Below are 14,237 nucleotides of genomic sequence, written 5' to 3'. Positions count from 1 at the left end.
AAAATAAAATCAGTCCCTTCACCCTGGCACATGACAGCACACCACACAGCACCCGAGAGCTTCTAAAGTCATAGTGATGTTTCATAAGAAAGGGTCTGCTCCCTAACCAATATATCCATTCTAATAGTATTAGATAGTAGTAGTAATACTAATAGTAATAGATAAATTAATTGCTGAAAAAGTTTCTGTTCTGAAAGCAAAAGTACAGATAATAAAAGAATGTCTAATATTCCATTAATAAATCTAGTTTCAGTCTGCATGTATTCAGGTAATGTTTAATGAGCAGCAGGGCTGTTTTCTTCAATGCCCAGGGGCCTGTTTCAACACGCAAGCTGCAATTTGCAACATTAGATTCCTTTCCTGTTAATTTTGACCTGTTTCAATAATCAAAACAAATGTCATACTTGCGACCCACTGACCCATGACCCACAATCATGTATGAGATTTGAGGTTGCCATCATTTACGATCTTTGTGTAATCAAAGTCACAATGTTTAATTCAACTTTTCAAAAGCTTTCAGGTTGTCATAACATTTGGTTATTTATGAATTTAAGTCCATAAATCCAGTACAAATAGAAAATAGAAAATAGCAAATAGTAATTGATGGAGAAAAGCTGCTCATGCAGATTCAAGACTCCATCTATTCTTTATGTTTTCTATAGTTTATAATACTTATGGAACAGATTAGGTGGATTTTCCAGATGTCAAAACCATTACAGATAGGTTCAGTGGAGTAAGGCTTTGATTGTTAATTGGTTGTTTGGTGGGTTGTAGGTTTAATGACTCATTTTTGACCTGTGATTCATGAATCTGTGTAGCAAATAAATTAAAGAGTTGCTCCGTTTTCCTGCATTCTTACCTGCTCAGGACTATTAGCTGGCTGAAGCCTCCGGCTGCAGGCTGTAGAGTTTGGCTGGGTCCTGATTGTCACAAACATCAGTTCTGGACACAGAATTCACATTCAGACACACGCTACCCAACACACCAGAATCACAGGTCGGCCGTAGCACCGTCACCAGATTCATCACCAGCAGCATCCATAGCAGCAGCAGCAGGAGTAGCAGTGACAGCGACAAGGAGGCAGCGGTGGAGCAGAGAGACACAGCAGTGAGGGAAGCAAATCAGTGATTTACAGTAATTGGTCTTAAAACACAGGGGGATCCGCGCATGCAAGGTAAATGTGGGAGTGCCATATTTCAACATGTCCTGACATTTACTTTTTAAGGAACTTCAGTTGAGGCCAAACTGTTGTTAGCCCATCATAGAAGGTCCAAAATAAACCCTAAACCTAATCAGTTTCTAGAAAGTCCTAAACAAGTTACTTTAAGAGGTTACTGATCGACATTAACAACATGGAAGCCTGCAGCAAGACAACAACAAATAGCAGCAGGTGTTTTTCAGTAATCTGAATCTGGTGCACCAGTCTTACCTGTTGTCATTGATATCTGTGGTGTTTCCTGCGGACAGAAAGAGGTGCATAAGGAGGCAGGCAGGTGCACAGTGAGAGGGTTGGTGGTGTGTAAATTAGGGAAGAAGTGGGTTTGTCACAGACACACATAACTGAAACAGCCCAAAGCCATTGGAGACTACTTTGGAACAAGCAGCTGCATAAATGTGTTGGTTCTCAGACAACAAGTCCTTATACATGAATGACTGAATAAGTTGTTTGTCAGTGCATTTTAAAACAACCCATATGTGCATTTTATTGTTCTGGCGACCCAATCAGCTAGGCGAAGACAGCTACAAGTTTAGTTTCTGATTCTGGCAACTAAAACTACGTGATTAAGGTGAGGCAAAGATCGTGGTCATGGTCATTACATCTACTGAACATAAACATAAGTAATTTTACGATTTCTGTAATTTCACACTGTTAAAACAAATTACCAATGCTGCTGTTCTGGAGAGGTTTTCATTTGCACAACGACAAGAGGTTGCTTTTCAGGAAAACGTAAACATGGGTCATTTTACACTGTTTGAATAAACTACCAATTCTGTCATTTTACGGATGAGGACAGTCTTACTTCTACCACTATTTCAGTCTACTAGTACAGCTAATAATAACAATTACAACGTTCTACAACTTTTAAAAGAAAGTCCTCCCACCCAGAGAGCTTCTTTGCATAAAAGCACAAGCCTGTAACAATTGTCCTTAGACCAAGAGTGGCGCAGAACAGCACTTACATAGAAAACGGGCCCTTTAGGATGGATCTATTAGATCATAGTTGCATTCTGTGGAGCCCGATTAACTGCATTAATTTTCCAGGTGTTTCAATGGCAGGTGCTATGTCAAAGGTCCTCCTACTCCTAGCAGCTACTGTGTTACTACAGTCCTTAGATGCCTTTGCTTTCCCTGAACTACCCTGACAGGGATTAATCTCACAAAATATTCATTTGGATTTTTATGTGACACAACATACTGACAACCAGACACATCAAGAAGTTTCAGCTGTTTCTTATTCTCCAGCAATTGGGAAGTCTATGTGCATTTATTCGTTGTTACTCATGGAAGACAGTTTACTTAATTTGTGTGCTCTTTGCTTCAATTTGATAAGCTGGCAATTATCAAGGGACCTCATGCTTGACTGGATTATGAGGCTGTTTAGTTTAATCTCTTTAAAAAAAAAGCTGCAACAGTTAATAAAAATCTTATCCTAACAGGAACTGTCAAGGCTACACCTCAACAAACTGAAACTACCAAAAAAAAGTAAGACATTGGGGTACAGGCCTCGCAGAACTCTTTGGCTTTGAGTTTTACACTTTCCCATAAGCTCTTATTGAAATTCATGACACTGAGTAGAATTATATCTCAGAGGGAAAATTACTAGTGATGGACCAGAAGGAAATTTCCCTCCAAGTTTGACTTCAGAATACATTACAGTGTACAAGCACTTTCATTCCAAAATGCCATGTGTCCATTTTGGGGAAAATTACTAAATAAAATATAGCACACGAAACTAATCTGAATAAAATAAATCATCAACAGCATCAAATATTTACAAATTTCTTGATATGATTCATCTGAACAGCCGCCAGTATTGAGCGTGAGTATTTTTATGCCAGAAAGAGACAAATATCAGTGTTTTTCCCTGAATGTTCTTGTTGGCAGGGTTGAAAGCCTGAGCATCATGGGAAGCAAAAATTAAAACCAGCCTGACATCATGACTGATATCTGTTATTTTATAAAAGGCAGGTATTGTCGCAGCAGATTGATATATTGGCTCTAAGTCTGACTTCTATTGATATTCCCGGCGAATCGAAAAGGTGTGGTGTCGTTACACAACTCTACAACTGTCATCAATGGGTCGCAGGCTGAGGTGGGCACTCAGCCTGTCTGGCCGGCTACCTGTCTGGCTGAGTAATGACACCACAAGCCTAATCTATCTCCTCTAGAGTCTGTTGCTGATGGGAGCAGACATACACACACACACACTTACACACAAACATGAAGATGCACAAAAGCCTCAAGCAGCAGCAGCAGTATCCTATAATAACTAAGAGAACGTCCATTGATTTAAAAAAAATATATATATATGGACATTTTTTCCAAAGATTGTTGATCTATACTGAAAGCCTCCTCCTCACTCACCAATGGCTCAAAATTACAGTTAAGACTGCTGACTTCAAGCACATTACAAGAAGATCAAAGCAAGAAGAAAAAAACAAAAAGAAACGGCAGGCAGAATTGTTATCATAGCAGCAGGGCAATCACTATAAACTGGTTTAACAGCCAGTAAAACAACATTCAAAATAATGGCTGGTATGATAGCATAATGGCAACCACTTACAAAACGGTCATTCTAAGAAGTGAATATACCCCAGCTGATCTTGATCATAACATTTCTCATTATTTTAACAGGTGTCATCTGAACAGGGCTCACCATTTTCTGAATCAAGCATCTCTGCGGTGTTCTTTTCTGCTTGGCTTGGTGGTTCAGCTGGAAGCCTACAAATAGGAGAGAGATGTTTATGTAAATATAACTGTTTCAAAATCTTGATCTTTGAGTTCAATAAAACAAAATAGTAATAACGAAATTGAAAATATAAGTATACCCAAGTGCTTACTCAGCCACAAAATAATAAATCAATGTCAAAATATATTAAAACAAAATGCTTGTGTTGTACGCATACATCTACAAACAAACTAATCTGTAAAATGCTTGACTATTTACAGATACTGTAAGGTTGTAGTAAAAGACAATTAACTTTGTTCTGAGCATGAAAATTCATTATTGACCTTGGAAATAGTAAATAAATAATAATCTTAACTCAAGGGCCACTTTCTGTTTCTGGAGCTTCATCAGCGGATCGTTGTCATGACAACTGTGCTGTGGTTGAAAGCTCTGGAAAAAGTTAGTAAGTGGACCTTGAGTTAAGATTATTTTGTAAAACTACTATTTCCAAGATCAAGAAAGTGAGATGTGGTTGAAAGCACTGTCAAAAACTAGTAAGTGGATGTTGAGTTAAGATCATTTTGTCAAACCACTATGTACAACATCAAGAATTTGAGATGCTGTTGATAGCACAGAATAAAGCTAGTAAGTGGACCTTCAGTCAAGATTATTTTGTCAAGTTACTATTTCCAAGGTCAAGAAGAGGTAAGAGTAATCCAAACTATTATGCACAAAGATGTGGTATCACCTTCAGTATATTATGCCATGATGTAAAATCTCAAATTCTACCACATGAAACTGGTTTACTCACATGTTGTCCTGAGCGTTGTTGTCGTGTGAATCGTTGTTTTGGGAGTTGAGGTGTTTGGCGGGGCTGTTCTGGTTGGCGCTGGTCTCGGGTAACCTGGGCTGACTCTCTGGTGTTGCAGGAGCAGAAGGAGCAGCTGCTTCTTGGTTGATGCTGTTGTGGAAACCAGCTTTGCAGAAGGCAATGGGGTTATCGCTGTAGCCTCGGATGAAGAAGGGGTTGGTGGGAGAGCACGCTGGGTAGTGGCCAGGACGCACAGGCTTGGCTATTAGCGATAAAACAGAAATTGATCTATAGATTGATCCATTCATCCAGAAAAGACAAAAATATCAAAACCAAAAGGGAGAAATTTATATTGTATATATTTTTTGTTTTCATGATGGCGCCCCCTAGTTTTGCATTAATTCAACGGAATACCGTTCCGATATCCATCTACATATAGAGACCTTATTCGATACAGCTAATCAAATCTTGCATAAAGCAGTAATGTCAACTTGCTATCATAGGCAGAGCAGACGGTCACACTGAGCCAAACAGCAGCTACACAACACAAAAGCCACAGACTGAACAACAACCCACTCATTAGCTTTCCTGCTAGTCTCTAACTTCCAAACATGAACACATGTCTTGTTCTGCACCTTAACTTGTTGAATGAGCCACCAAACAAACATTTACCAGGGAAAAGTGCCCTGTTAATGTCAGTTTGCAGGCTGGATAGCTTATTAGCTGCTCAGCTGCAGCACATTGAACAGCATTTAAATGTACCTTCAAATGTCACTTTGGTCCGGTTAGAAGCTGGCGTGGTACTCTCTATTCAATACCACTAACAACACGCTGTCAGCACATGACATGTCGGCTACTGCGCAAGTTTGTTTACATTGTCTCTCTTTCACTACGATGTAACACTGGCACTCTGTCAATCAAACACAAACACCAATGCGCCACTCAAACCAGCTGAGAGGAAAGGGAGCATTTGTGATTATTCTTCCTTTTTTTTTCCTTTTAATAATAAAAAACTATTAAAAATACATTTAAAATGGACTTTAATATACACCACAATATCACAGTTATTCTCTGTTGCTTTGGTATAATCCTAAAATGAAAATCATTATTCTAAAAGCACTCTCAAATCAATAGCTCATTTTCTCACAGCAGCATATGCATCTCTCATTTCTTTCACACAGAATTCAAATGCATAAGTGCAATTATCTTCATCTGACGTGCGTAAAGTAAGTCATGTTGATCAAAATGGATTACACTGCTTTTCAAATAAATTGTATTTCTCTCAGAAGACCATGCTCATTGTGTAAATCCATACATGCAAAATAATCCATCCAACCATCACAACTATTCACAAGTATAAATGTCTCATAACGTTTAGCATTTTAGTATGATCATACATATTGTCACAATTGGCAACTAACAGTCCTCAAACATATCTATGGGTAGCACAGTGGTGAACCTGAGTTTCTGGTACTTTCACTTCCTGAATATGGAACATGATTGGTGCCCAAAAACCTGTCTCACAGCTCGCTCAAGCATGAGGAGGAGGAGGTGTATGAATATGTGGTGTTGTGGTAAGGGGAAGGAAAGAGATGACAGATGACAAATGCAACCATGGATGTTGCCTGTGAGTAAATCACACAGCAAAGACATGAAAGGAATGGTTGCACCATGCCAAAACATTTTTCTCAAGGTGCTCTGCAAGGGCAAATATCAGATAAGAAGCAGATAAAATGGTGTGGCCAGTATGGTTGGTGAATTTACTACACAAGTTGGGGCTTTTTGCAGCATAAATTACTATGGTGATGTACTTATTGTTTTGAGAAGTACTAAAAAAAAAACATACTTAAATTGAAAAAAAACTGCAATATGAGTCTAAATTAAATAAAATACAAGGGCTTGTAGACATGAAAACATTTGTGTGTATGATTTGATTGTGGACTGAATTGCAAGAATTGTAAGAAAGCAAATTAATGTCCTAAACAGGAATGTAGTAATAACACTAGAATACTGCATGTTAATACCCACAGGTCAGGTTTTAATGGATGGATGCAATGGATCACTGCCTACCTACAGATTAGAAGATACTGCTTTGTTATCATCATTTTATCCGATTACATAGCTTTTACTGAAATGACACATGCAGCCATGTAAAGTACTGTGTAGACCACTGCTGATGGCTGTTCAATTATTTTGAAATAGCTAAATCTGTGAGCGAGGTGTATGTGTTACCTATCTGTGCAGCATGGGGCCGGCGGAAGGGATTGCGAGCCCTCATCACATCTTTGATCCGCTCCACCTCCTGCTGGTAGCGGTGGCGGTCCTTCATGGCTCCTTCCTTTGCCTCCTTCAGCGCACCCTCCAGTGCCTTAACTCGTTCAGCTGTAGACCGAAGACGTTTCTCCAGCTTTGGAAGCTCACAGCGAAGATCTGCATTGTCACGTACCAGCTGTCACACACACACACACACACACACACAAGCACATACAGTATGCCCAGGGATCGACTGAACCTGTCAATGACCATGTAATATATCCTCTCATATAAAAGATATTGATGAGATGCAAAATTTAAAGAAAAAGTCAGTAATATTGTTGGTAATATTTTATCTAGAAGGTTTATTTTTTTCTGTCAGGGATTTTCTGAATGCAGTTTATGAAGTGACTGTCCTTTAAACACTGCTACATGTATGAGCACACAATGAGTATAGCATACAACAATGGAAGTAGCAAAGTGACCATGTGGCAGAATAATTCTTTAGATACGAAGAAATGTATGAGTTATGCATTGTCATGGTTAAGGAACCTGAGGGGCCTCAGGGACCTTCACACTTGGCATACTTTGTGTGAGGAGGCTCAGGCTGTCTAGTAGATAAGCTGAAGACCTTGAAGAGGTTACATCTTAATGATAAGCATGGATGAGAACTGGTCTTGGCCATAATTCACAGACATTGTGTCTAACAATCCCTTATGGTGTGATTTCTTCAAGGCTTAGGTGTCATATATAAAGCTGAGACAAGTGTAAGAAGAATTTAAGATTTTGATAGTACTTTACCCATGCACTCTCTGCACTAAAACCTTCTCTGATTTCTGACTTGTGCCATTGAAATAAACATATATTCCAGTAAGGACAACTGAGGCTGATCGAGTTATTTTCCATTGTTGATCAAAGTGAAGATTTAACTGGCAGTACAAGTTTTCTTCAACAAACCCCATAACCCTTGGTTTGAACTGTAACATTTTTGTCAGAGCCAGATAGGTGCAGCGGGCTGGAAAAGAGGAGTGTCAAGTGTGAACTGATGGGGGAATATGAGGAAAAGACACCCTATATTGCCTCTTATGTTGAGGAAACATGCTCAACTAACATACCTCAAATTGAAGGCAAGCATCAGCCTGCCAGCTAGCTAACTACATAACTTAGTTCATCATGGATGTATAAAGGGAACTTCATATACTGCCTAGTGTCCTTCACTAGTCACTGTACAGTGTAAACATAAAGTCTTGTAACAGCAGCTACTGTATTTAACAAAACTTGGGCGGGGTTTTGGCTTTTGGCTAGCAAACTAACGCAAACGAAGGTAGCTAGGTAAATAACATTGATTAGCTAACTGTTCAGAGATGTTAACATTAAATGGATTTGCGTTCGAGACTGTCTCATCCAATGTGTAATCTAATGTTTAACACAGGCGGGGAGTGTTAAACAAACGTACATTTAACAAACCAACCGGTTAGTCTTCATCCTTAAAGTCTTTTCTCTTGCAAAAACAAAAAATACTGTTTGAAAAACTTCCGATATATCATAAATCTGACCTTTGTGTCGTTTGCCCAACTAAGTTTTCTAGTTCAGTGTCTTCTTCGCGTCATTGCGGTGCGCTAAGCCGTGATGCGCTCATTACTGCCCCCTGAGGCCGGACGGCGGAAAACACCTTCCGGTCCTTGACGGTTGGCGAGAGCCGCAGTTGTAGTGGGTGTTATTTTCGGCCACAAGGGGCAACAATGACCCCACAGTCGAAAACAAACTTCGACAAGCGACACAACAGTGAGACTTATGCTTTCAAACTATATTTTTTTCGGTTTTACAAAAGAAAAGTCTTCAAGGATTAAGTCTAAGTGGTTGGTTTGGCAAATGCACGATTATTTAAGTTCCCCACCTTTTAAAGAGCAGCGCACAGCCGCTTCCCTCAGTTTTTCCATGGAACCACCCGGGACAGTCTCCCTAATAACATGCCTCAGTCAGTCATATTCAATAAATACTCAACTTAACGAAGTGATTCTCTTCTTTTAATGCATGTTTCTTTACTTTCACTTCACGTTTAGACCAACAAAACACCTCCTACAAAGTCTGAGTTCTTTTATTAACTACATAAAAGTCTGATCTCCACACAGTATGCTTTAGGTGCAATTTGTGTAAATGACTATTCGTGTAAAAACGTGACAAAAACCAATCCTGTCACATAATGCAAAACAACGTGGATGCTTCTAGATAACAGTTTGTTTGTGGTTATACACCTGAAGCAAAACCAATAAGGAGATGTATTGATTTTAAATTGCTGCACACAGCATGTTTCCTATAAGTGGGAAAGGTAAACGTGAAAATCCAATGACAGAGCACCTTAAACACAGACTCTGCTGCTACGTGATTGTGCAAACTAATCCACACCTTGCAGAGATACTGAGTGCAAAACCTGAGGGTTTAGCAAACAGGCAAAGTTATCTAACAGGCAAAGGATTCAGGAATTCAGTAGAACCACAGAAGGTTTTGGCGGCATTATTATTATTATTATTATTATTATTATCTGATTCTGATTACTACTTTATTGTTTGGTGGCGAGTCATTTTAAAGGAAAATACAAAAAAATGGAGACAGGATTCCCACTATGATGTTATAAGAGAAATCATGACAGCTGTGTACATGTGCAGATAGATGGATAGACAGGCAGACATTACTATATCTGTGCAGGGGCAGAGAAACTCATACATAGCCCCGGTGCACTGTCCACTGCCTGTCTTTGGGAGCCTTATCACTTTACACTGGGAGTTTGCTGATTTATGACCATGACTTTCATCTTCCATTCCCACAGTATCAGCAGGTGGTGGATGGGATGGAGTCTCCCCAGCAGCCACTTTAGGATTGGTTTTCTGCCTGACAAACTGCTGCAGTGCAGCGCTCACCAATCTGCCAGAGTGTATGTGCCAGTCTGCAGAACGTTTAGCACATCAACACTTAGTCCGCTGCTGTAGTGCATTTGGGAATATTAAAGAAAGATGTGGATTGTGTGTGTGTGTGTTTATGTCTAATCTTTTTGAGCACAAGGTTGCTTTTGAGAGTTTGTGTGCACCTGCATGATGAATTCATTTGTGTTTATCATAACTGTTTTATGCTGCCTTTCCCTGAAGGCAGCATGGTTTAACACCTCCTGCTGCTCTGTTTTCAAGGAGACTTTCATGTGAAGTTGCAGTAGTGAGATGATTGATGGTGCTAGCGTTACTTTTGCCCATAGGAGAGCAATGACAAACAGTGCACACTGCTCTGTATTTTAATTATGCTTGTTCTTTTTGTCCTCCTTTCACATTATATCCAGCTAAGACATTTCTGCCTTACTCCTGTGCCACGGCATGGTGAGAATCAGGCTTCCAGGACGAAGGAAAACCGCATGATTTTTCCTAATTTTTAAATAAATGGTGGACAGGTAAAATGTTATTTTCTGTCTCCTTCACTGTGATTTATAGTTATATATCTGCTGCTTTTTGTTACCTGTTTGTGAACTTTTGTAAGCTGGTCCAGGTTGTTTTCAAGAAAGGAAATCTTCTGTTTCTGGGTGATATATCCCCCACTATCATCAGGCTCCATCCCTGCACTCTGTCGACAGAAACAGTCAAGATCTTTTAGCATTGTGTTAAAAAAGAAACCCCACTGCCATCGCAAATACTAATAACATAATAGTTCCAAAAAAGTCATTTAAGTCATTAAACCGTTTAAGTGTGTTTTGTACTTAAGTTGTGTCTGTCTTACTTTTCTAACTCGAGTCGTGAGGTCTTGAACAAAGAGCTTGCGGAGGTTGTGCAGGGTGTGGAGCTCGCGAGCCTTCAGCATGAAGGGAGAGAGAGTGGAAATAGTGCAGTTTAAACAGTTAGATAGTATTTAGTGGATCAGTGGACCTCTGAGGGAACCAAGTGAATCGTGACAGTAAATAATGACTTACAACAGTCTCTTCCAGTCCTTTGAGGTCCTGCTTTGACTGCTCATGTCGCTCATGGAGAAATCTATAGATAGACAGATAGATAGTCAGACATATGGAAAGAAAATTCAAAATGAAATTCTCTTTACCCCAAATGAGTACCACGTTCTTGCCAGAATAATTCATGAATAAAGAACAAACACAGCACAGAGCGGCTGCCCCACTCGTGGGCTGTTACCCATCTGCCTTCTGATGCAATACGCTGCAAAGGTCAGTGCAAAAAGAGGCCTATTAGCAGCCAGCTGCTACCTTATCCTTAAACTCCCTACTTGGAGATGCAAATACACAGAAAGAAAGAGACCAAGAGAGAAAGAGGCAAAGAGAGGGTTAAAAGGGTTAGCCTCCATAAAATTTTAGCCACAAACTGTATGACTGTATTACTCCACAGAGAGAGACACATACTGTAAATAGGATGATAGTCAGAGCTGCCGAGCGAGAGGAAAATAAATAGACAAAAGGAAGACAAATGACAGAGAGAAATGGAAGACGTGAATCAAAAGAGGCAGCTCGCCCCCAGGCCTCCATATGGTGAAGTGTTTGAAAGCTGGCCAGGACAGTAAAGCAGAGACTCACGTCAGTTCCTCCAGCTGCCGGCTCTTGTGATGCTCTTGGCTCCTGAGACGTTCGAAGTCACAGTGCAGTTGCTCCAACTCCAGCTGCTGCTTCTGGTTACAGCTGAAAAGGTGAACAATGTCTCACTCAGGGATTCAATGGATGGGTTCGAAATATTTTAATGGAAATAGATTTTCTCTGTCCTTAAGTCTAAGGATTGAGCGCGTTGGTGAAATACCAAAATGTGAAATAGAATCTGTAATAGTCAACACAATCTGAAAATGGAGGTCAGCTCCACAAAATGGAATGAACTCTCATGACCATCAAATTTTCTCTATATAATTTAACTTCTACTAACTCAATGCCCATCTTAGAATTTTACTGCCTTCAGTTATTTTACAAGAAATATTAGAGGAGGGGGTTATAAACTGGTAGAAAAACACGATTTAAAAGGATGATTGCTTGTAATGTGAAGCAAAAATGATGAAGAGGCACCATTTCTGCATGCAGGGTTAGGATTTATTTTTCCCCTAAAGTCACATCAGAGCTGTATTAGCAAGACCAGCATTTTGGCTGATAACAGGGGTACTTGAGTGGCCCAAGGTCAAAACTGAAGCATGGAAGTGTACTATTAGGATACAGATACATCCTGTTTTTTGTTTTTTTTTTTAAATAGGGCATTTGGCAAAAAAGGTACCTGTACATGTCACTGCATGAACCCAAAATTTTAACCATTTTTTATTTTGCTCTCTTTTTCTGATCCTTCAATCTTGGAAGAACAATTATTATGTATACCCGCTTTTCTACTCTGCTTCAAGGATCTGAAGGGCCACTCTGCTCCTATTTCAGATGCTTCCTACCTCACCGACATCCATCCATCCATTTTCAAGCTGCTTATCCAAATTAGGCTATGCCAGCAGGACAAGCAGAGAAGCCCCAAACGTCTTTTCATTCAGAAATTATCTGCAGCTGCTCCTGTGGTGTTACCAGACACTCCCAGGCCAGCTGGGAAATGTATTTTAGTCCCTTAAGAGAGTCTGCCCTGCAGTCTCCTCCCAAACGGTTACGCCTGGTGCTGAACATCTTTAAAACGGGGCACCTGATGGGACATCTTTTCTAGGAGCCCAAACCAGCCCAGTGACTCCTCACATTGTGGATCAGCAGCAGCTTGACTCTAAAGTCCTCCCACGCTGCAGTTTCCTCACCATGTCAACCACCCACACATATTGATTTCAGCCCCTCTTGCAGCTCGAGCAGGGCTTAGACTTTTTTGAGAACTCAACTACTGAGACCATGTAGCCCCAATTTTAGCATTTCCACACTGCTTGTAAGTGTACAGTTGAATTTCAGATTTGAGCCCACAGACAGCTGACAGAGTGGGTAAGCTGTCTGCTTATGGAACCATGTATGACTTGCATGTCTAGTGTACCACACAGTTTCAAAGATAGACGTAAATATACCTTTTCCATGACATTTTTATAATTTTTTATACTTGCATTGATATCTCTGCTTTAAAAACACTCCTGTACTTTCTGTGCTTCTCTTGTTATACTTCTGTACAAGTGAAGAATTTCTGAAGTGCACTCTTAATTTAGAAAGCATGATTTAGTATATTGGAGAAGGTGAAGAATTACAATGAAGCACTGACTCAGTTAAGTCGTCGATGATCTTCTGCTTCTCATTGATCTCATCTCGCAGGCGGCCAAGCTGTTTGCTGTGCACCTCACGGTGTGACTCCATCTGCTGCTCCAGAGCCCTCTGAGGTATGGGCGACAAGAGGGGGTGAGAGACATACATATATAATGAGAGAGAGAGGAGAGAGACAGTGGGAACAAAAGGAAAACAAAATGACTAAATAACGAGAGGATAGAATTACACACCCCAGTGCACATGTGGACATAGAGGACCACATGGGCGTTGAACACACACACACACACACAGCAGATTGTGTCAATGCCGCTGAATACAAAGTGAGACGTGGCTAATGAAATTGGAGCGTGTGACACACACACACACACACACTGACATGCAAATACACACTTGTGAACATGTGCACAAATACAGGCAGGGAATCAAAAACAACAAATACTTCCAGCTGTACACAAGTGTTGCATGTTTACTTTACCAGCTGGGCAAAGATTATATTATGCTTGCATGGTACATTTTCCTAGTGGTGTTTAATCAAATTACTTCAAACTAACTGACATACAGAAAACCTTAGGCCTGGTAGTTTCTGGGCAAAATATAATGAAGCTGTTGTCTTTAGTGTGCTGTGTGCACTGTATATGATGTGAACCTGGTGGTAACAGAGGTCCAATAGAAAATTAGTGCAGTTAGTGCTGAAACGATTTGTCGATCAAGTCATTTATCAAAGAAAAAAGCAAAGCATTTCAAAGGATTCAGAGGATTTGCTGCTTTTCTCTATTTCGTTTCATTGTAAATTGAATATCTTTGGATTCTGGACTGTTCATTTGACATAAGCTATTTGAAGACATCACATTAGGCTCTGGGAAACTGTGTTATGCATTTTTTACAATTTTCTGACATTAAAGGATTAGTTCGACATTTTGAAAAATGTACTTATTTGCTTTTTTGCCAAGAGTTAAATGAGAAAATTATACTAAGTATACTGACACATGAAGTATACTGACACATGAATGCATACTCATGGAAGCATACAAACACACCCACATCATATCACACACACACATTAGCTGAGTGCTGAGGTGGTGTGACAAAAGGTCAT

General features: G+C 39.9%; 1 protein-coding gene across 6 annotated transcripts in view; it reads right to left on the bottom strand.

Annotated features, from left to right (window-relative positions):
- kif5ab (kinesin family member 5A, b) overlaps positions 1 to 14,237 on the bottom strand; it is a 66,118-nt gene that overhangs the window by 6,301 nt on the left and 45,580 nt on the right. For 4 of the 6 annotated variants that reach the window (XM_044216677.1, XM_044216687.1, XM_044216669.1 and 1 more), the window contains exons 19-28: positions 13,140 to 13,249; positions 11,513 to 11,614; positions 10,904 to 10,964; positions 10,714 to 10,785; positions 10,456 to 10,560; positions 6,934 to 7,150; positions 4,702 to 4,963; positions 3,879 to 3,943; positions 1,430 to 1,457; positions 860 to 972 (exon numbers count right to left, since the gene is read on the bottom strand). In XM_044216677.1, the coding sequence (XP_044072612.1) occupies positions 873 to 972; positions 1,430 to 1,457; positions 3,879 to 3,943; positions 4,702 to 4,963; positions 6,934 to 7,150; positions 10,456 to 10,560; positions 10,714 to 10,785; positions 10,904 to 10,964; positions 11,513 to 11,614; positions 13,140 to 13,249 (1,122 nt within the window). In that variant the 3' untranslated portion in view covers positions 860 to 872. The remainder of the gene's footprint in view (positions 1 to 859; positions 973 to 1,429; positions 1,458 to 3,878; positions 3,944 to 4,701; positions 4,964 to 6,933; positions 7,151 to 10,455; positions 10,561 to 10,713; positions 10,786 to 10,903; positions 10,965 to 11,512; positions 11,615 to 13,139; positions 13,250 to 14,237) is intronic. The other 2 variants (XM_044216704.1, XM_044216693.1) reach the window with 1 other exon arrangement.

Source organism: Siniperca chuatsi, linkage group LG2 (genome assembly GCF_020085105.1).
Source record: "Siniperca chuatsi isolate FFG_IHB_CAS linkage group LG2, ASM2008510v1, whole genome shotgun sequence".
In the NCBI taxonomy this organism is placed as follows: domain Eukaryota; kingdom Metazoa; phylum Chordata; class Actinopteri; order Centrarchiformes; family Sinipercidae; genus Siniperca; species Siniperca chuatsi.
The sequence above is the reverse complement of the archived record's forward strand: the minus strand, read 5'-3'. Positions and strand labels throughout refer to the sequence as shown.